The sequence below is a fragment of the Dendropsophus ebraccatus genome, chromosome 14 (genome assembly GCF_027789765.1).
Source record: "Dendropsophus ebraccatus isolate aDenEbr1 chromosome 14, aDenEbr1.pat, whole genome shotgun sequence".
Classification (NCBI taxonomy): Eukaryota; Metazoa; Chordata; class Amphibia; order Anura; family Hylidae; genus Dendropsophus; species Dendropsophus ebraccatus.
Window position 1 is genome coordinate 64,881,475 of NC_091467.1, and position 23,376 is coordinate 64,904,850.

The window sequence follows — 23,376 nt, forward strand, 5'->3', positions numbered from 1 at the left end:
CCCCTGAGCCTTGTCATGTGACTCACCTGAGCTCCTCTGGAATACGATCGAAAAATAGTGCAAAATCTGCCTTGTCCTGAAGTGTCCCTGTAAGAGAAGAAGAGTCTGTGATATCAGCCATGACATGTGTCAGTCTCCACTGCCCTCCCGGCATTGTATTCCGCACATATGTTATAGTCATCATCCCTAATGGCTTCTCCTGACCGGCTGCTGGCAGAGCGCCACCTCCGGGCGGATCGCGCTTCTGACCACAGAAGGGATTATGGCTGATCCCTACACATCATACATCCGGCAGAACTACAACTCTCAGCATCCCAGCATGCTGCACTGACAGCCCCGGAGCTGTGAATGATGGGAAGGAGAGTGGACGCTCCAGGGAGTTTTCAGGGATTAGAATGCGCGGTTTTCTCTGCCAGTAATTTCATCACTTGGGACCCGTGCCAAACGCCCCTGCCAAGTCCGTGATCTGAGAATTAGAAGCCGCCCAGACGCTCCACTTTACTATCCCTGTTGGGAGTTTTTGTTTTTACTTTTTTTATTCTCTTTGTAATGGGTTTTCTTATTTTCCCAATTCTATTATTTTTTATTTGATTTTTATATTTTTTTCATTTTATTTCTAAATCTTCTAGATTTTTACTATCATTGTTATGAACATATTATAATAATAATAATAATAATAATAATAATAATATGTTTGTAATGGATTTTCTTTTCTTTCCAATTCTATAACTTTTTATAAAAAAAATTCTTATTCATTTTTTTCTAAAATTTTCTAGATTTAGTTTGTGTGGGGTTTTTTTTTTTACATTTTTCAATTCCACTATTTTATTGACAATATTTACCTTTTTCTTTTTAATCTTTCACTTTTACTTATTTTACTTTACTCCTACTTTTTTGCCAGCTGTGGCAAAACTACAACTCCCATCATGATAGGGGTGACAATTTGCAACCAGTATAGACCAACAGAAGACCAGTGTTACAGACAGTATGGACTCATAGATGGCCATAGGCTGTCAGGGCATGCTGGGATTTGTAGTGCAGTATAGACTCATACAGTAGAAGGCTAGTGGCATGCTTGTATTATGGGCCCACAAGGAACCACTGTTGCACCGCTATTGCACCCAGTATGGACCTATAAGGGGCTAAAGGCTGTCAAGGGCATGCTGGGATTTGTAGTTCTTCAACCAAAACATACAGATAGGTGAATTTGGATTGTGAGCTCTATTGGGAACAGGGAGCAATAATTGGCAAAACTATGAGAAGTGCTGCGGAATTGGTGTGCTCTATACAAATAAAAGTATTATTATTATTATTAATAATAATAATAATAATAATGATAATAATAATAATAATATGGATTAGAGAATTAGTACCTCATGCCATAGTGAGGCCCATCCGCACCGTAAGGGGTCAGTACTATATTGGTGACAATGATTTTCCCTCCTCCCATTGCTGCGGTTTTACACCAGCGTTCTCTCAGCCGCTCCACATTCGTAGCTCTCGCTGATTACAATCCTAACCGTATAATTATAGAGAGCACTGAGCGCTCCGCACTGAACGCAGCCGGGAGGAAGTCAGTACAAGGTTCTCTCCTCTATTATATGTGAGACACTGGATTCTCACAATCCCTATAAAATCCCTCGGAAATACAAGTCTCTGCTCTGCCTGGTGGTTTCTTCATGAACCAGGGAGATCAGGATGAACAAGCTATGAGTGCAGGGGAGCGACACATAGGATTCAAGGCTGATGGGAAGAGCATCCAATGGAAATCACCATCTACATCAATCTCTCCATCAGTCTGGATATATGTGAGGACACGGATGTAGATGGTGACTTCACTGCCCAAATTAGAAGTGGACACAAACTTACATACTGATCCCCACAACCTGTGCTTCTCCAGCTGTTGTAAGACTACAACTCCCAGCATGTCCCGACAGCCTGCAACTTGTCCCCTTCACAACCTTTCAGACCCCTCTATGCCCCCCTAAAGCCCACTGCCCTCCCTCAGACACCTGTATACCCCCCCGAGCCCTCTACTCTAACCCAGACACCTATATGTCCGCCCTAGAGCCCTTTGTCCTCTTCCAGACCCCTCTATGCCCCCTAGAGCCCTCTGCCCTACTCCAGACACCTTTGTCCCTCTCAGATTCTTCGGTCCAGACCCCGCTGTCTCTCTCCAGACTGGCATGGGCCCCATTCATGCCTATGGCCGTCATACCACATGCCGTCAAAAGAATATCAACCCAGAGAATAAGGGTAATATCATTTATACTGTACTGTGATAGTTGTAAAGCTTCTCCCCGCCCCCCTGGTTTTCATTGACAGATCTCTGCTTATACAAACACACAGGAACATATCAGTCAATCAGCCTAAGTAGGCGGGGTTAAGACTCTAGGAGCCGCCCCTTTGACTGTTCCCATTCCTGGCTCCACTATAACCTATATTACATAAATGACAATTCCCCTACAGACAGTGCTGGGCGGTGCGGCATCTCCTTTGCCCGAGGCTCAGCTGGCACATCACGGGCGATCCCTCCCTATTCCATGAGAAACTGAAAGATGACAGAATTACCAGGGAAATCTCCTTTATGGCGCTGTAAATGGGCTTAATGATCGGCTCATAAAAGCTCCATAACCTTCTAATAGAATTCACTTTCTCCATCTTCAAGACCTCTGCTTACTGTCAGTGAATGGAACTAGTCTGGGTAACACAGAGAAGCCAAATGGACCTGGAAACAGCTGAGGGTCTGCTACAGTTATATCCAACCTAGAGGGCCTTCTATGGGATATACAGAGCATCATCACAAATCTATCCTGTCCTGACTTTTATCAGCACAAATAATGAAATTAAAGGGGTTCTAGGGGACTTGGCCACAGAGATTTGTAATTTACTTCTATTAAAAAAAAAATCTCAAGTCTTCCAGTACTTATCAGATGCTGCATGTCCTGCATGAAGTGGTGTAATTCTTCCCAGACTGACACAGTGCTCTCTGTTGCCTCCTCTGTCCGTGTCAGGAACTGTCCAGAGCAAATCGCCATAGCAAATCCTGTTCTTCAGACTGGAAAGAATCCACCACTTCCTGCAGGACTTTCAGCAGCTGATAAGTACTGGAAGACTTGAGATTTTTCTAATAGAAATAAATTACAAATCTCTGATACTTTCTGGCACCAGATGGCTTAAAAGAAGAAATAATTTGGTGAACAACCCCTTTAAGATCCAGGGGCACAGAACACTTCTCCACGTTAATCCAACTGATCGATAAATAAGAGTTTCCCTGCAGTGCCACCACTGGACAAATAAAGTATTACACAGTGTCTATAGAAATAAATGGGTTATCCATACAATGAATGGACATGATGAGCCCTCCAGGGACAGACATTTTTTGCTCTGGGTAATAGATGAGGGTCCAGAGTTCTATAATATATGATTTTCTACATCACACAGACCCTTTAAGGAGTTCCCAGCTATGCAACTTCCCTTATATGACCCATAACTGCATCTATAGTTTATTCTACGTCTGTCCAAAAAATGCCGACACTCACCAGAGCTGTAGTTTTATGCGGCGTCCGTCCAGCAATATGGTGGTCGTCTTGTAGTCGATGCCTGCAGGAAAAAAAAAAGACACCAGTTAATAGAGATCAGCACAAGGTACGCAGCAACAATGCAGAGCAATGTGTAGGAAACATTCACTATGATAACCCTGGGGCAGTAGAATTCCTTTAATGGGATATAACAAGTGCTGGATCTTCGGACAGAATGTTAGGTCAGGGCATGCTGGGAGTTGTAGTATGAGCACTCGGCAGGGTAAGCTGGAGGAGGGGGGCTGCACACTGTTACTGCTGCGTGTCACTGAGCTGTGTTAGTTGCGGAGGCTGGTGGGAGTAGCGGAGGTGTGTGTGTCAGCGCTCGGGAACACAGTGTACACCACCTGTCCCCCGCTTACTGCTAATTTTATACCCGGCAGAAAGGTAGTGAAGTAATCTGCGCGCTCTCCGCTCTGCTTCATCTTCTGATGGTGATGGAGAGAGGTGAAGGGAGACAGGATGGGAGCAGAGCGCACGGACAGAGGGGGCGCTAGTCGTTAGTTATTCCAGTATATGAATGATCCTAATAATGAGTGATGTGTACATACACCGAGAGATTAGCAAATGACTAACAATGATTTTATGGTCAGCTCAAAATAGGTCAGACAACATATGAACAAATTCTTGTTAGTCATTTTATCATTGCCTGAATATACACCGAAAGATTGTCACCTTAAACCGAATAGCACGATTTTTCACAAGATAAGTCACGAGGAACAAGAGCTGGAGAGAGAGAGCGTTGCCAGGCCCAAGAACCAGAGCAAAAGCGCTTCGCTGGGCACAGGAGCGAGAGAAAGAGAGACAGAGAGAGAGAGGGAGAGAGAGAGAACGCACTTTGCTGGGTACAGGAGCGAGAGAGAGAAAGAGAGAGCACGTCGCTGGGCACAGGAGCGAGAGAGAGAGCGTGCGTCGCTGGGCACAGAAGCAAGAGAGAGAGCGTGTGTCGCTGGGTACAGGAGCGAGAGAGAGTGTGTGTCGCTGGGTACAGGAGCGAGAGAGAGAGTGTGTCGCTGGGTACAGGAGCGAGAGAAAGAGAGAGGGAGAGAGAGCGCGCACGTCGCTGGGCACAGGAGCAAGAGAGAGCGTGTGCGTCGCTGGGCACAGGAGAGAGAGAGCGTGCGTCGCTGGGTACAGGAGCGAGAGAGAGAGTGAGTGTGTCGCTGGGCACAGGAGTGAAAGAGAGAGCACATCGCTGGGCACAGGAGCGAGAGAGTGTGCATCGCTGGGCACAGGAGCGAAAGAGAGAGAGTGCGTCGCTGGGCACAGGAGCAAGAGAGAGCGTGCATTGCTGGGCACAAGAGCGAGAGAGAGAGCGTGAGTCGCTGGGCACAGGAGAGAGAGAGAGCGTGCGTTGCTTGGTACAGGATAGAGAGAGAGCGCGTGTCGCTGGGCACAGGAGTGAAAGAGAGAAAGAGAGAGCACATCGCTGGGCACAGGAGCGAGAGAGCGTGCGTCGCTGGGCACAGGAGCGAGAGAGAGTGTGCGTCGCTGGGCACGAGAGAGAGAGTGAGTGAGCACCGCTGGGCACAAGAGCGAGAGAGTGCGTCGCTGGGCACAGGAGCGAGAGAGAGAGAGAGCGCATCGCTGGGCACAAGAGCGAGCGAGAGAGAGAGCGCATTGCTGGGCACAGGAGCGAAAGAGAGGGCGTGCGTCGCTGGGCACAGGAGCGAGAGAGAGAGAGCGTGCGTCGCTGGGCACAGGTGCGAGAGAGAGCGTGCGTCGCTGGGTACAGGAGTGCGAGAGAGAAAGAGAGAGCACATCGCTGGGCAAAGGAGCGAGAGAGAGAGAGAGAGAGCGCGCGTGCGTCGCTGGGCACAGGCGCGAGAGAGGGAGAGAGTGTGTCGCTGGGCACAGGAGCGAGAGAGCGTGCCTTGCTGGGCACAGAAGCGAAGAGAGAAAGAGAGAGCACATCGCTGGGCACAGGAGCGAGACAGAGCGTGGCTGGGCACAGGAAAGTCACCAGACACAAGAGCTGGAAAGTGAGAGCGTCACCAGGCACATTAGAGTGCTACTGTACACAAGTTATAGAGCGTGCTCCACTGTACATACGGTATAAAGTGCTACTGAGCACAAGTTATAGGGATGGCTGCCCCAGGCACAAACATCAGAGAGAGTGCCACCATGCACAAGAGCTGGAGAGAGATTGCTACTGTACACAAATTACAAAGAGTGCTACCCCAGGCGAAAGTACTAGAGAGTCCTACTATACACAACAGCTTGAGAGAGCACCAACCTGCAGAAGCATCAGACTGAGCACTACTGTACATGTGATATAGAGAGTGCCCAATTATACATGGTATATACTGCTCTACTTTACACATGATATATAGAGTGCTATTGTTTCACAAGATAGGGAGTGCACCACTATAGTAACATAGAAAATGTTTGGCAGAAAAAGCCCCTCTCATTTATCAGTATAGAGAGTGCTCCATTATACATGGTATATATAGAGAGAGTGCTCCATTATACATGGTATCTATAGAGAGTGCTCCATTATACATGGTATCTATAGAGAGTGCTCCATTATACATGGTATCTATAGAGAGTGTTCCATTATACATGGTATCTATAGAGAGTGTTCCATTATACATGGTATCTATTGAGAGTGCTCCATTATAAATGGTATATATAGAGAGTGCTCCATTATACATGGTATCTATAAACAGTGCTCCATTATACATGGTATCTATAAAGAGTGCTCCATTATACATGGTATATATAGAGTGCTCCATTATACATGGTATCTATAGAGAGTGCTCCATTATACATGGTATTTATAGAGAGTGCTCCATTATACATGGTATCTATAGAGAGTGCTCCATTATACATGGTATATATAGAAAGTGCTCCATTATACATGGTATCTATAGAGAGTGCTCCATTATACATGGTATATATAGAGAGAGTGCTCCATTATATATGGTATATATAGAAAGTGCTCCATTATACATGGTATATATAGAAAGAGCTCCATTATACATGGTAGATATAGAAAGTGCTCCATTATACATGGTATATATAGAAAGTGCTCCATTATACATGGTATATATAGAAAGTGCTCCATTATACATGGTAGATATAGAAAGTGCTCCATTATACATGGTAAATATAGAGAGTTCTCCATTATACATGGTATATATAGAGAGAGTGCTCCATTATACATTGTATATATAGAGAGAGTGCTCCATTATACATGGTACCTGTAATATATTGTTCTACTCTACACACAATATAGAGTTGCTCCACTGTACCTAGTATATAGTGCTCTACTGTATACACAGTATATAGACTGCCCTACTGCAATACAGTATAAAGAGTGCTCTACTATACATGATATAGAGAGTGATCTACTGTACACACAGTATATAGAGTGCTTTATTATACATGGTATATATAGAGTGCTCCACTGTGCATACAGTATATAGAGTGCTGTATTATACATGACAGAGCGCTATCTGCAGCGTGACCGGTCCAGGGCGCAACAGGTTAAGCATTGTGATGGGATAATAAACATGCAGATGTTGTGTGACAGCGATGTGATTCATTGCATTCATTAGCAAGGAGAATGTGAAAACAGCAGCTATTTTTACCGGCCCCGGGGGGCCCCAATCTAAAGACTCCCCAGAAACATCACTGCCGAGCTCTGGGACCATCAGAGTCCTCTCCCGAGACCAAGTAACCACCGCATGACTGTATGGAAACTTCCTGCAAGGGCAAGAAGTGGAGAAAACAAGAAAACGGAGGGGGGTGCTGCATCAGCATATGAGGGTTCTCTGTGGGCATACAGCCTATACATCACAAATAGAAAAAAAAATGTCTGCCACAAGTCAGGGTTAACCCCTTTTATCCGTGAAATAAATTATTTTGCCACTTGCAGTACCAATTTCCACCAGTGGCGTCTCCATCATGTTTCCGCCACGACAACAGAAAGAAATAGCAGCATGTCTGTCCCTTTTAGTCCTATAACCTTATTACATATGGGGTCATGACGAACAATAATTTATGGTGATCAGCCTTGGTCGAGGCTCTGCAGACATTGGCCACTGAACAACACACAGTGAATCCCGAACATTCCTCCTCCGTCCTCGCTGTATCGTATTACGCTCTAACTAGGCCGCGCCATTTATCACCCAGCTCATGTAAACACTCAGCCGCCTGATACAGAACTCAAGCACCAAAACAGCTTTCCTTATTACGCTTGTTTTCTTTGGCTTCGTCAGTGGTCCATCTTCTACAATGCAGCACAGCAGAGCTTGTTCTGCGAAGACACTGAACCAGCAGAGAGCTGTTTGGAATGAGATGAGCAGCTTTGGAGGATGATAGGAAGTAAAGAGCACATGGGTATCATTTCCAACCACCTACACCTCCCATAATGCAATTCAGCACCGCTTGTTCTGTGCATACACTGAACCAGCAGGAGGTGACCGTGATCCTTTTAGATGTGAATGCAGCTTTAGATGTGACTAGAGTAATGCTTGGGGTGATGGGCGCGCTGGGTATTACTTGTGGTCACAGTCATTGTCCGGCAGGAGATTAGGCATCTCTCACAGACCATGGGAAACTAAAGGCCACTCCTCTGCGTGAGAACTATTCTCCGTCCTTCAGGGACCGCGATCCGCATCGACCACAGAGACCCGGCCCAAGAGATCTGCCACATTTAACCCTGGGTTTGCTGGAAGGCATGTCCTTGAGTCAATGACTGCTTTGTTAGATCCGATTCTGGGAAAGCTGTGTGAAGAGATACTGTCATGGCGGCCGTGTTAAAGGGTCATACACAACACAATATCTGCCCTGGAATCACACGGCTACCAATGCTTCCGCCTGTACATGGCCAGGAAAGCAGAGTGACACACCACAATGGCCGCCATGCTGCATATCACCCAGAAACGGACACAAATAAGAACCCTATGATTAGAATGTGGTAACAGTAGTATTAAGTGTCCCTGTTTTGGGGGACATGTCCCCTTTAAGGTGAAGCGGCCATCCCTGTACTCCATTGTGCGGTTCTCTATGGCTGGAGACTTAACATTCCCCTCAGGTCTGTGTCGCGTTGTTGTTTCCCAGGGGCTGTGTTGGTTATTCAACAAGCGACGTGTAAGAAGCCGGACATGACCGGAATAATTCAGCGATGGGATCTCACCAAACAAATGGCGCAGTGTTTTCTATTCAAAGGACGCCGGCTCTTTAAAAGCGCAAAGAAATCCTCACAGTCATGTGACCAGTGTCTCCAGAAATGGCGCAACTACAGTTTCTGACCAATGGAAATTTGGTGGGAAAATTACGGTTTGCCGCATAGGCTCGTCATTTCTGTGACCTCTCCGCCAGTCAGTGAAGCCAACACAGGTCACACGAGTCAGAGGGGAGGAGCTTGTGAAGTCTGTGCAATGGACGACTCCTCAAAGGGGAGGGTGGGGCTTACTTAATTTAAAAGTCATATCTCTGGTATCCTATAAGTTTAGGCCGGGGTCAAACAGCATTTTTATGCTCGTATCTTGTCCAAATATACGAAAAACGTGGGAAATCGGGAACACAAATCAGTCTAATTGGAAACGGACTCTTCTGTATACCTCGCATCCCAACTCCTTTGTCCTCCTCCACAACCTCTTTGTATCCCAGAACCCTCTGTTTCTCTCCAGACCCCCTGACTCCTCTGCCCTTCTGCAGACTCCTCTATCTACCTTGACACTCAACACCTCTGTCTTTCTCCGCGTCCATCTGTACCCCCTCAGACTCCTTTGTCCTCCAGAAATCTCTGTCCCCTCTACCAGATCCAGCTGTCTGTGGATGATGGGAATTGTAGTTGTACAACAGCTGGAGGGCTACGGGTTGGGGACCCTGCTTTAGGCTTTGCTTGTGGCAAACATATCCGCACCCTTTAATAATAGCCTTAAATATGTTCCTTCCTGGAATATGCCGGAGCAGATCTGCTTCCTATTCAAAATAAAGGGGACATTTCATGTCTGAGCTGTAAGAACTGTGACTAGACCAACCGGGACACCGCCGGCTAAGCTGGGGATAGAGGTCAGGAATAAATAGCTTGGCCTGGACCAGAAGAACATGGCGGGGGGAGCCCCTGCAGACAATCCCTCTGGCTATACCGCACTCCTGTGTACAGGACACACAATCCTCTGCTATCTGATCCATGAACGGAATGCTAAGACCACAGTGGAGACCGACACAGGAGGGCAATGGGTCGCTGACTAGCTCTGCTCGCTGATATAGTGTCAGGATCAGCAAAATGCTGGGTGACAACCTGTACTGGACACCAATTTAGAAAAGCAGGCCAGGTGAATGGATGCGGTCACACGGGGCGATGACAGGCGTCGCTCTCCCGCAGCTAGAAGGCTTGGCAGGGGCTCTCATGAAATATTCACCGTCTGCCTCTCTCACTGATCTATTATTTAGGAGAAGAACTGCGCTCACACATGGCGCGTCTCAGCTTCAGCCATCGCCAAGGCTTACCGGAACCGCCTAATCACGGTCATCCTCTAACACCATGTCACATTTGCTTACGGGGCAACAAGGCTATAGCTCTTCTTAAAGGGATAATCGTAGTGGCGGCCATATTGTTTGTCAGCTTTCCTGAACACAGAGAAGGTAGGTAGGGGGTGATAGCAGACAGCACTCCCACTGAGTAGACAGAATAGTCCACGACTTTACATATATCGGGGTGTCCTTCTTCAGGGGTGCAATACCTAAAGTCTGAGAAAAAGTGTACAGTAGCGAGCCCCCCACCGCCAGCCCGTAGCCCGTATGTGGTCACAGGTGAACGTTCCCTCCGCACATTCCTCCCCAGTAATGAAAACACTTCCAAGATGGTTGTCATTCCAGCCCGGCACAAGAAAAACACAGAATGCTCGAAACATTCCTGCACATAGAGGATGAAACATTCCCTTAGAGAGGGTCCCCTGTGCCGCCATTTTGGAGTCAAAATACAGCAGAGTTGCCCCTAGCAACCAATCGGAGCAAGTCTTTTTAGCTGGAATCTAATTGGTTGCTATGGAGAACCAATCAGTTCTGTTATTGTTTGGATAACAAACAGGCTACAACCAATCAGATCTCCTCTTTCGTTTTCCAGCTAAAATCTGATTGGTATTACAGGGAACCAATCAATGCGGTTACCTTTTGGCCTGTACTTAGTTAATGTACAGGTTGCTATGGCCAACCAATCAGATCTCTTCTTTAATTTTCTAGCTGGAATGTGATTGGTTGCTACAGAGACTCAAACTCTTCTGTTATATTCAGGCCTGTGCTTGGGGAATGGTTGCTATGGGCAACTAATCAGATGCCTGAACTAGAAAAATGAAAGCTGAAATCTGATTGGTTAATGTGAATAACAAATCACATCACTTCCACCTTTCGGCACATTGTACCATAAAGTGTCCCCTGTGTCTTCATTTTGTTTCACACAAATAATCTGGAACCTGACGGCAATCTCTTGGGAAATGGTTGCTATGGGTAACCAATCATATCCTAGCCAGGACAGGAAAAATGAAAACTAAAATGCAACTGGACAATACGCACAATGGGGGAGATTTATCAAACATGGGGTAAAGTGAAACTGGCTCAGTTGCCCCTAGCAACCAATCAGATTCCACCTTTCATTCCTCACAGACTCTTTGAAAAATGAAAGGTGGAATCTGATTGGTTGCTAGGGGCAACTGAGCCAGTTTCACTTTACACCAGTTTGATAAATATCTCCCCATCACTTTCTTCTCTCACTGTATCATGACTTAAAGGGTTCCTTGTGACACCATTCACACCCACACAAGAATAGTCAGTCCTAAATATTATATTATACATGTTATATACATACACACTTCCAACTCTCAAGGGTCCTTCAAGTGGACTCTTTCACGTCCAAGGGTCGGACACCTAACCATGACCGGAAGGATTATTCACAGTAATGGCGTGGTGCTGATGACAATCCAGACATTAGGCAGGTTAGGAATACCATCCTCGCTGGGGTGTTGTTTTTAGCAGAAGTGGTTAACTAAAACACGTGGGTGGCGATGAGGACCCCCAGCTTTCCCAGATAATCATCATCATCGCAGGATCTGCCTACGCTCCTGTCACAAGAAATTACCGTAGCGGCCATCTGCCACGAAATGCGCACATTGTGCTGGAAACCCTCCATTTCTTGGGTGGGGGTGGATAATGATTGCTCTATATTCCGAGGGGAGCACTGACTTATAAAAGTATATTTCAACAGCCCTATGCCTTGTTAATTAAGCGTAATCGTCAGGATCTCTATTTGTTATCAGTGAACGGATGCCATAATGTTTGCAACCGGTGCAGGTAAGGGCCAAAATGGCGCGTGTAAGAGGGCAAGGTAGACAGGGCCCATCGACCCTCCCCAAAACATGTGGAAGTAAGGGCCTCTTTTCCGTAACAACATGGGTTAAATAATTTGCTTATTGATATAAAATTGTCAGGATGTAATAATACATGGGGGAGGGGGTGGCGTGCCAGCGTTACTGTTATCTTGTGAATAAATAATAGCCCGACCACCCACCGAAACACTGACAGCAGCGTCCGGGCCTGATAGCTGTGAATACGGAGCCACATAGGGCCACATATACTGAGTTAAGAAGCATTTCCCCGGCACGCGAGTCACACACAGATCGGGGGCGAAGAGAACGGGGTGAGGGGAGTTCACAATGATGTTATATAAGAACTGCGGGGGATGAATGGTGGGGGGAGTAAGTGGAGAGGAAGGAGAGAAGCAAGAGATGGAGGAGAGGAGGGTCTGGGGGGGGGGGGGGGATCAAGATGGGCATGTCCTTGGCACATACCCTGGACATAGGTGTGAATAATATATATATATATATATATATATATATATATATATATATATATATATATATATATAAAGAGATGGCACCAGGATGGGAAGACGACAAGGTGGCGGGCATCAAGGAGAGATGACATACCACTGATCCATAGGGCCTATCCATATGATAACACAATCAAGCCTAGGTAGTCCTAATGTATCTAGAAGTTTCTCTGAGGTAAATTAGCTCATCCTAGCAGTGCACGCAGGGTTCTTCCTGATAATCTGACCACCAGGGGGCATTGATTCAATAATCTGCATTATAACTTGTTTTACATAGAAAGAGCAGATCTTTCTTACAAGTCTTGAATAAACTTGGTTTTTCACCATCTGCACAACGTGATCTCAGTGCGTCCTCCGGAGATCGAGCCTCCGTCCAAGTGCAAAGTGGATAATTGTCCCAGAAACCGTGGAATATTGGAAGCAGCTGCAGACTATTACGGCTGCGACATGCGAACAAAACAAGTACGGAATAAAACCCAGGAAAATAGGATCGAGATCAAGAGGGAGCGCCTCACGCCTCGTGCCTCGGTAGCCCAGAAATTTACTATAATGGCCTATTATGTACGGCTTTACACTCTGCTGTCCTTCCCCGACCTTCTACTGCAGTCACATCCAAAGCTGCACCAATAGGTGTGACTTCATCAGCACTGTTAGATGAATGTTCTGCCGAACCAGGATTTTACGGTATCCTGGAGCCAGCACTACTCCTTGCAGGCTCGGTACGTTCTACTGCCACCTCCTCAGCTCTGCATTGTTCCTCCAGTTCACATTTTTCCAGGGATAAGAAGGAGATTGAATAAAATCCAGGAAAATGGGGCAACAATGTAATAAGCGCTGGATAATTGTGACAAGAAGGGTAAAGGGTTAATCCCCTTGCTAAAATCCTCTTCTCCCTATGGGACTTCTGTACGGGGGACAAAGACAGATTCACGATTGAAGCTGCAATAACAGTCATGTCGGCAGTAATAAGGGGGTCTCATAGCGGTGGAAGCTTTATAGTCTATATGGGGGGGGGGTAAAATCACTCCTAGAATGGTTAGAATAGGTAAAAAGGAAGGCACCATTCCCAGTGTGCCTACACACGGAGCACACCAATTCCAAAATGCCTACACACGGAGCGCACTAATTCCAGAATGCCTACACATGGAGGGCATCTGTTCTAGCATTTCCAGCATGCCTACTCAGAGGACACACCAGTCCTAGTGTGCCTACCAGCAGCGAAATTTGATGGGGGCAGAGGGGGCGGCCGCCCCGGGCCCACTCTGGCAGGGGCCCACTGTGATCTCCAGAGATTTTTGGCCCAGCCAGTGAGATTATAATTTCACGCCGCTGTCCGCCATCGGATGGGTGAGTGCAGCCCCCCCCCCCATGTCACTCCGCCGCGGCCGCCGCCGTCTTAAGCTGATCGGGTGCACTGAGATTGCGTATGGCCTCAGCGCACCACTGCTGGTACGTGCGCTGCCCTGGCCCGCCCACCTGTCAATCACCTCCGGCGACGCGCTGTCCCTCTGGGTTCCGTCTCCCGCGCTCGCACCAGGTCAGTCACTTGCTGAACAGCATAGGAGCCGGACGGCCGCCTATGACTGCTGCTGCTGCACACAGAACAGGGGAAGGCCGACCTGGACATGTGGAAAACAGGGGGTGAGGCTTTTTTTTCTAGAAGAGAGCAATCATGTTTTTCTTATCCTGAAGAACCTCTTTCATTTTATGTGTCTATATATGTAAATGTAGAAGCCTCTAACACTGCTCTTAATCTTAATTCACTACGAGTAATGGAGCAGAATATACCCTTTATTATTTAGAAAGCATTGTTGTTAAGTGAGGTTCCCTTTGGGTAACATAATCGGTTGGGGGCCCACTCAGACTTGCTCGCCCCCCCTAGGCTGAACCCCTAGCTACGCCCCTGGTGCCTACATATGGAAAGCACTGGTTCCAAGGTACACATGGGGTGTACCAGTCCCAGCATGCCCATACACAAGGTGCACCAGTCCCACCATGCCTACACAGAGCGCACCAGTCCCAGCATGTCCTCACATGGGGCACAACAGTCCCAGTGTGCCTACACATGGAAAGCACCAGTTCCAGGGTGCCTACACAGGACCATAACACCACAAACAACCCCTCATGACACCCACAATGCCCTATGTTCTACACAGTGATCAGACCAGTTACTGAGGGGCACAGGTGACACATGGGAATAGGGGCAGCGCTGGACGCTCGCTGCCTGGGCACAGGGCTACACTGGGTGCGCTTCCTCCGCTTCGCCTGGAATTTACTTTATCCCTCTTGGCGCCGCACCAAGTTCTATCTTAGGGAACTATTTCCATGTAAATAACACCGCACAAGTGCATCCTGGGATGGCGTGCCGCTTACTTTACTTAAAGGGACCACGTGGAAAAGATAAAGTCAGATGCAATCTTTATTTTAATCCAAATACCTAAGAGATCTTCAATCCCTTTATAGTCTCCAGACCTCTTCTTGCTGTCAGTGAATGTTGACATATAGAGTATAGATTTCCAATAATCTGGAATAAAGCTGGTCCTATGCATTACAGATTGTCGGAATCAGCCCGTACAATATATCCGTAATAAAGGAGGACAAGTAGGTTTCATCCTCTCTCCAAATACAAGGATATTATCAGTCCGGGAACGCAAAACATCAGAGAGACACGTGGGCCTGCGGGAACAGCATTTGTTTTGTCTTACACTCTATACCACCCCCCACTGTTTATGCATTTTTGTATACAATGAGGGCCCTTTATTGCCATGGCAAGACCCCCGCCCCTATTCTACGGTAAGAAGCCATAGACGTATAGCGGAGAACAATGACTGTTACACAATGGTGAGCGCTGCAGGCACAGAAGCCAATACTAAAAAGCACTAAGGGAAGGGGGTGCTCAAAAAAATCACGGCAAACCCCAAAAACTGGCGACAAAGCTCACCCTCGCATTAAATGAACATCCTTTAGTAAGACGATCAGTGCCGCCCCTTTAAGCCCTCCCCCACATGATTACATTAATAAGACAGCGGAATATTCCTTGGCGGTGGAAGCTGAAAGCGGAGTGACAGCTCGGTGGTGGTGAAGACCATCTAATTATTCCGTGTGAGCTCTCGCTCCTCAGAAATCTCTCTTTGTGCCAATGTGGAGGGAACAGTGGTAGGTGGGCGAGCGGTACGGAACGTGCAATTTCTGAAATTACTTTCCTGGCAGCTGCTGTGGCTTAAAGGGGAAAGGCTCTGATATGTTGACAAAGCGCAGGCAGTATATTCACAGGGTGACAGGTAATGGTGGGGGGCGTTAGTAACATGACCGGCATGTACCAGCTACAGTGTGCCTAGAGGGCAATTTCAACATAAATGGTAGCACAGAGATTCCAGCATGTCTATATATAGGGGTGCACCAGGACCACACTACCTACAGACTGGGGTGCCCCAGATCTAGTGTGCCTACAGAGGGAAATGTCACTGTTCTAGTGTGTCTAAAGATGGAAGAGCACCAGTTCCAGCATGCCTAGAGATAGGGGTGCACTAGGTCCAGCATGCCTATAGATGGGGGTACAACTATGCCACTATGCCTACAGATGGGGTGCCCCGGATCCAGTGTGCCTACAGAAGGAAGTGTCACTGTTCCATCATGTCTAGAGGTGGAAGTGCACCAGTTCCATCACGCCTATAGATGAAAGCGCATTGGTTCCAGCATGTCCACAACTGGGAGCACCATTCCCAGCAAAATTACACACTGGTTTCAGCATGCCTACAGATCAGGGTGCACCAATTTCAGGATCTCAACAATGGGACTGTGACTGTTATGATGAGTCTACCGATGGAATGAAGCCGGTTTCAGAGTGCTGAAAGATTGGAGCAGCTCTAGTAGCTGCATGGGAGTTGGGGGCACCCTTACCAGCACGTCTACAGATGGGTGTGTGTTACTTCCAGTGGGCGCACAGTCAACCAGCCTTTACCCCATAGGGAGACATTTTACTCCACTGATACGATAAACATCAACACAAAACTGGATATTGTTACTTTAACTAAAAGGTATATAAGGCAAATTTCCTGATCAGCTGTGTAACTACACTGAATTCGTTGTGATGGTCCTCGTGACTTGTCCTCACAATCCACGAAACCTGTCAACAACCTGAAAGCACTACAATCCCCAGCATTTTGCACTCTACACTTCAGACATCAAGGCTCGGCCACTATGTTGCTCTTAAGATATATCACACCAGTGCAGACAAAGAGGAATGTGATCCGAGCGCCCCGGACTGATAGTGAAGCGTAAACACACTGCTGCTATTCAAGATCTGGATTATCTAACCTGTCCAAAAGCATCTGCTCGTGCCAAGGGCTCCGTACATGGGAGGTGGCGGACGGTGCCAGGATCTGACACACATTACATATCATTCCAAGCAGCAGAAACACCGATCTCACCACCAAGGGTTAACACATTAGCACGTTAACTACGTATAACATGTAGGTACATATACTGTAGATGTATTGCTTTATATATCATGTATTGATCTTAAATGTTGTTGGCATGAACAGCTGCATTCAGAGCATGTGTCAACAGCTTTCATGGACTGAGCATGGAGGCGTATACAGCTTCCCAAGCCTGGAGCATGTGAACAGCTTCCATGGCCTAGGGGGGGGCACGTCAACAGCTTCCATGGACTGAGCATGGAGGAGTATACAGCTTCCATGGCCAGGGGGGGGGGGCCATGTCAACAGCTTCCATGGACTGAGCATGGAGGAGTATACAGCTTCCATGGCCGGGGGGGGGGGGGGCATGTCAACAGCTTCCATGGACTAAGCGCAGAGGCGTATACAGCCACCATGGCCTGGGGGGAGATGGCACGTCATCACCTTCCATGGCCAGGGGGGGGGGGGGGCACGTCAACTTACTCCATGGACTGAGCATGGAGGCGTATACAGCTTCCCAAGCCTGGAGCATGTGAACAGCTTCCATGGCCAGGGGGGCACGTTAACAGCTTCCATGGACTAAGCTCAGAGGCGTATACAGCCACCATGGCCTGGGGGGAGGGGGGGGGGGGGGGGGGGGGAGATGGCACGTCATCACCTTCCATGGCCGGGATGGGGGGTGGGGGACAGGACACGTCAACTGCTTCCATGGACTGAGCGTGGAGACGTATACAGCTTCCATAGCTGGGGAGGGAGGGGGCACATCAACAGCTTTGATGGACTGGGGGGCACATTAACAGCTTCTATGGAGCATGGAGGCGTATACAGCTTCCTTAGCCTGGCACACGTCAATAGCCTATTTCTATTGCCTGGGGGGTGGGTACCTCAAAAGCTTCCATGAGCTGTGGGGGGGGGGGGGGGAAGCACATCAATATCTCCCATGGGCAAAGGGGGAGAACATCAACAGATTCCATGGCCTGTGCAGGGCCCATCAATGGTTTTAATGGCCTGGGTGGGTCAACAGCTTGGATAACTAGTAATGGAAGCACATCAACTACTTCCATTGCTCAAGCGGAAGGTATACACATCTGCCATGGCCGATTGTTACCTTATCCACATCCTGATCCACGTCCAAAGCACAAACAAGTCCACAACTTTGATGCACAGAGCATGAGAACATTAACATTTTTCATGCCCCAAGCATAGACAAGTCAACATCTCCCATGCCCCAAGCCTGTATCTATTAACATAATCCATAGGTTATGCATGGGTGCTTCAGCGTATCACAGATATACCACACAGTCACTGGCAAGCAGGTTATAAAAGTCCAATCCTCAACAATTGGTTTTGAAGGCGGCCTTGAAATGCAGACAGAAGTTCTGGTTTTGCTTTACGGAACAGAGAGAGTCGAGGCCGCAATTATCTGCCAACCACATACAGCGATTACTACAACCACAGGGATAAAAGTGCAGAGTCAACCCGCCCTGCGTACACATGATCAATCCGCCATGCCGAGTTTACATTACATAAGATGAAGAGAGAGAAAACTCCGGCCACAGACCAAAGGAATTCCAACCCAAACGACACCAGGTCACGCCTAGAACCAACAATGACTGGGATTATGCTAAAGCCGAGTATACTCTGTAACAACACGTCTAACAATGACCATCCAGAATCTATGAGACTTGTGGTTCTCTAGGTGGTATGTGAGCTACGGTTGTGTTACACAACCTTGCTATTGTAGAACATATTTATGGCTTCCTATGCCGACAATAAGCCATAAGGTAGTTCTGAAAAAATAAACATTTTATGGGCTGGATATGTCAACAATTATATAGTTTTTGGGGGCACTCATGTAAAAACCTATCTGGTTGACTCAACAAACTTCAAGGTCTATGGCCAACTTACGTCTTGTACCCACTAAGCGCCATTCTATGTCATCCAGGGGTGAAAGCATCTCTATTTGTCATCATTATGAAGAAGCACCAAACCATTGGGCTTTCATAGAGGTCAATGGACACCACATTGCATGGAGTGAGAGTTTATATGGAAAATTGGGTACAAGGTCATGTCACTAAGGGATAAGACTGGACAAGCTGGGCAGTCACAGGGTAGGGTTAAAAACAGATCACGGATGGTAGAAGTACTGCTCCTGGGGAAAAAATACTTCTAGTGGCAAAAGCTTTATAAATCTCAACAGAAAACAATTCCAAAAATTGAGAGCCATAGACATCTATGAAAACCAATCTGAAACTTTGGAAGCTGGTATCTTCTGCAACAATGGAGGTTTTCATTATGGGCCAAACCAATATTTATTAGGTTGGGACACAGATTGGAGAATCTAGGACCATGTAGACTGCAGACAATAAGAACTACCTTAGACACCTATGAAAACCAATCCAAAACGTTGGGAGCTAGGAGGTAATGGGGCAATATAGAAAAGCCACTGTGTGCCTACTCAGTATCTATTACTAGGGTTGGACACACCACAGAGGGCTCTAGGGCCACATACACAGCAGGCAATAAGAACCACCATTTACATCAATGCAAAGCATGTCAAAAAGTTGGCTTTTTTCTAAAACAGCGCCACAGCTGTCTACAGATTGTGTGTAGTACTGCTGCTCGGTCCCACTTTCTTTAATACAACTTATCTGAAATACCAGATACAAGGAAAGGAACAGGTGGAACTGTTTTGGAGGGAAGAAGCCATGTTTTTATAATCCCAGATAACCTTTAAAAATCCGTGACCTACCTTCCCATTGAGTAACTGGTAACTAGTGAATTAACCCTGTATAACCCAAGATGGCATTAGGCACTACTTCTACTGTATAAGAGGGAGTCTGGGCAGATTGCCATCTACTTATATAGGGGGCACACTTCAAAGAACACAAGATATGACTTAAAGGGCCGGAGGTAATATTTATAAGCCCTGTATCACTCAGAGCTTCCCGTTTCCTTCTCCTTAATCGCCCGCTTCCCGTCTCCTGTTTATTCGTGGAGTCTCTCATCCTCCTTCCATTTCCTATTTCCACATTCCTGTTGTCAACCACATAAAGCTTCTGTAGAGGCGGCTGGCGACTGTCCCCGCATATGGCCGCAATGTCACAACAATGACACGAATCTCTATTCTGTGCTGCTCATTTGTAACAGTGTATCAGTGCAGGTAAAACACTGCACCTGAGTGGCTATGCTGACACTTGTAGTTGACAGCGAGTCGCCCAGGAGCTTTTCTCATGGTTTGCAGCTTTATTGGTGACACTGTGACATCAGCGGAGACGTACAATGATCTCATAAACTAATGCTACGTTTACACGGAACGATAATTCGCCCGATAGTACGATTAACGTTGTCGGAGTAACTTTTTTTTTTTTCATAACGATCAGCGTTTAGACGGTACGATATATCGTACGGAAATTCGTTTTGCGATCGCTTAAAGCCTATCTCACACATTAGTTAAATCGGCAAACGACTGTTCACATGGAACGATCTGCGAATTTTTTGCGAAAGATCAACGACGATTTGAGAACCTGTTGAAAGATCAATCGTTGATCGCTCGCTGCGTTTACACGTACGATTATCGTTCGAATTCGACCGTTATTGTGCGAATTCGCACGATAATAGTTGCGTGTAAACGCAGCATAAAGAGAATTCATGAGCGTAAAGATCAAGATATTAGAGGGAAAGACCCGAAGGCCGAGTCATTAACAGGACTAGAAAAACCTGAAACCTAGATGACTCAGGAGAAAGGATGTGCGATCCTGTCTGGTCCTGGGCTTGTCTGCTGCACACCTGGAGGATCATGGGAGTCATGTGACAGGCCGACATATAACCAGGATATGGGGGATGAGCGGTATTCTTTACTACAACCTGATATGAATATGTTAATCCAGCTAGTTAGAATATATACATATGAGCCTAAAGAAACGGATTCTAAATTTAAAGGGATTCTTCATAACTGGATGATTAGACGTGAATGAGGAGAACGTGAGCCCATAGGGTTATATGATAAGGTTTGATGTCCGTACACCATCCTCCTAGATTACAGCTGCAGGAAGGACACTTGCTTTAATATGCTCCCTGCACGATCCATTGATCCGGTCTGTTCTCTATAAGCGGGGTATATATAGGGGGACTTGTATGTCTTCTACAAATTGATGCAGCCAATGGACCTGTATGTATACTGCAGACTGATAGACCTGTGTAATCAATCCCACATTGAAGGTAAATAGAATGCTGATAGAGAGAAGACCTGAGTAATCAATCCCGCATGGAGTGTAGATAGAATGCTGACAGAGAGCAGACCTTATAGAATGCTGACATAGCAGACCTGGTTAATCAATCCCTCATGGCCTCATAGAGTGTACATAGAATGCTGATAGAGACCACACCTGGGTAATCAATCCCACGTGGGGAACCAATATGAGGCCAGAAAGTAGTTGAATAATACAGAGCAGACATAGGTAGCCAATCCTGCAGTATGAACCCTACTAACATGCCCAAGTAATCAATCAATCAATGTAGGAGTAATGGTACTTTTACACGGAGCGATAATTCGCCCAATCGCACGATTAACGATTTAGAATGAACGATGTTTTCTTTACAACGATCAACGTTTACACGGAACGATACATCGTACAAAAAAATCGTTATGCGATCAATTTGCGATCGCTTATGCCTATCTGACACATAGGTGAAATCATTGAAAGAATGTTTACACGGAACAATCTGCGAATTTTTTGCGAACGACCAACGATAATTTGAGAACATGTTGAAAGATCAAAACAACATGTTGAATAATCAAAATGAACGATTTCTCGCTCGTCGCTTGATCGTTCGCTGCATTTACACGTACGATTATTGTTCGAATTCGATCGTTATCGTGCAAAAACAAACAATAAATCGTTCCGTGTAAAAGGACCATTACAGAGGGCAGACATGGCTAATCCATCCTGCAGGGAGTATAAATGTAAGCACATACTGTTGGAGGGCAGCGCCTATCATTGTGCATGTAAATATATATACATTGCAGTATACAATAATTAGCCTATAGGGATGGAGTCTTTCGTGAACAGACATGGCTAATCAATCCTGTAGGCCGTGCATTTATCGGCCATGTATTATTGTACATAGCAACCAATCACCGCTCAGCTTTCACTTCTCAAACTTCTGAGGTAAAATGAGAGCCGAGCTGTGACTGGTTGCTATGGGCAACAAATCTGGGCCCTGATGTCTATAGGGATCAGACAAGACTAATCTATTGTGCAGTAAACCAGCTAATAAAGCCAAAGAAGCGCTGCCCAGGATCAGCATCTGGGGGCCCACTCCTAACCCGGCCCTGACGTGCTCATCTCCTTACCCCGGATTATCTAATCCTGGAGATCCCCTTTAATTCTGACAGGCCGTTGTGATTTACAGGGCAGCGGGAAATCTCATAAAATATTCACAATCCTGTTAATTCCCACGGACATGGCGGCTGCATGTCACGGCAAGTAAAAGTCAGCAGAGAGGAGACTGGGGAGGTGACGTCATGATGTCTGGAGATGTCAGCTCCTGGAACCGGTATGGCAGGTTGTATAGGGGAAGGAGTCATGAGCGACGCTGATCCTGCTCCGATCGGAGACCATGGGGTCTGAGCTCTGGCTGGACGGGAACACAGAGACCATGTCCTTAGAGGAGAGCGTCACCTATAGGACACTGAGAGGAGCTGTGCACTATAACCCCCATCATCCTGATACATTATTAGAGGAGAGACAACTCCACCAGAACAAAGCTCCCATAACAGGGACAGGTGAAGATCCCCCCCCTCCCAATAGAAGGGGCGGGCACAGAGACCCCCATAACAGGCACAGAGACCCCTATAACAGGCACAGAGACCCCCATAACAAAGACGGGCACAGAGACCCCCATAACAGGCACAGAGACCCCTATAAAAGGCACAGAGACCCCCATAACAGGCACAGAGACCCCCATAACAGGCACAGAGACCCCTATAACAGGCACAGAGACCCCCATAACAAAGACGGGCACAGAGACCCCCATAACAAAGACGGGCACAGAGACCCCCATAACGATAACCCTTAAAGCAGCCCTCCCTCCCAATCCAGATCCATCACAACAGGAAAAAGGACAGGGCTTCCTCCTCCACACAACAGGGGCTGCGGGTGAGCGGCTCAGGGGCCCGGATCAGACAGCCAGACACCAGAGAACACGGCGTCCTGAGCTCGGCCGATGCAGAACTAGGTCACCGGACACACCGGTGCTCAAGTACGGAGATCCATAATCCTACTGTTTTAGGAGGCCACGAGCATGATGAGGAGGATGAGGAGAAGGATGGAGGAGATCCCCCCCCACGCACCCATTGTTTTATAGGATCAGACGCAAGGTCCAGAATGAACCCAGAAAATGGTTATAGACGAGTCCTTTAATCTGGCATTATAGAGTCTGGTAATGCGGAAGGCATCAGTGCAATGTGTGATATCCAGAGGGGGAGTAGTCCTCCGGCTCAGACAGGAATTAGGTTACCTGTCACCACACCTCA

At 47.0% G+C, this 23,376-nt stretch overlaps 1 protein-coding gene across 2 annotated transcripts in view; it reads right to left on the minus strand.

The window, feature by feature from the left end:
• Positions 1-23,376, minus strand: part of RAB40B (RAB40B, member RAS oncogene family) — a 33,690-nt gene that overhangs the window by 5,133 nt on the left and 5,181 nt on the right. For both annotated transcript variants that reach the window (XM_069951465.1, XM_069951463.1), the window contains exons 3-4: positions 3,543-3,603; positions 27-87 (exon numbers count right to left, since the gene is read on the minus strand). In XM_069951465.1, coding sequence (XP_069807566.1) covers positions 27-87; positions 3,543-3,603 — 122 coding nt within the window. The remainder of the gene's footprint in view (positions 1-26; positions 88-3,542; positions 3,604-23,376) is intronic.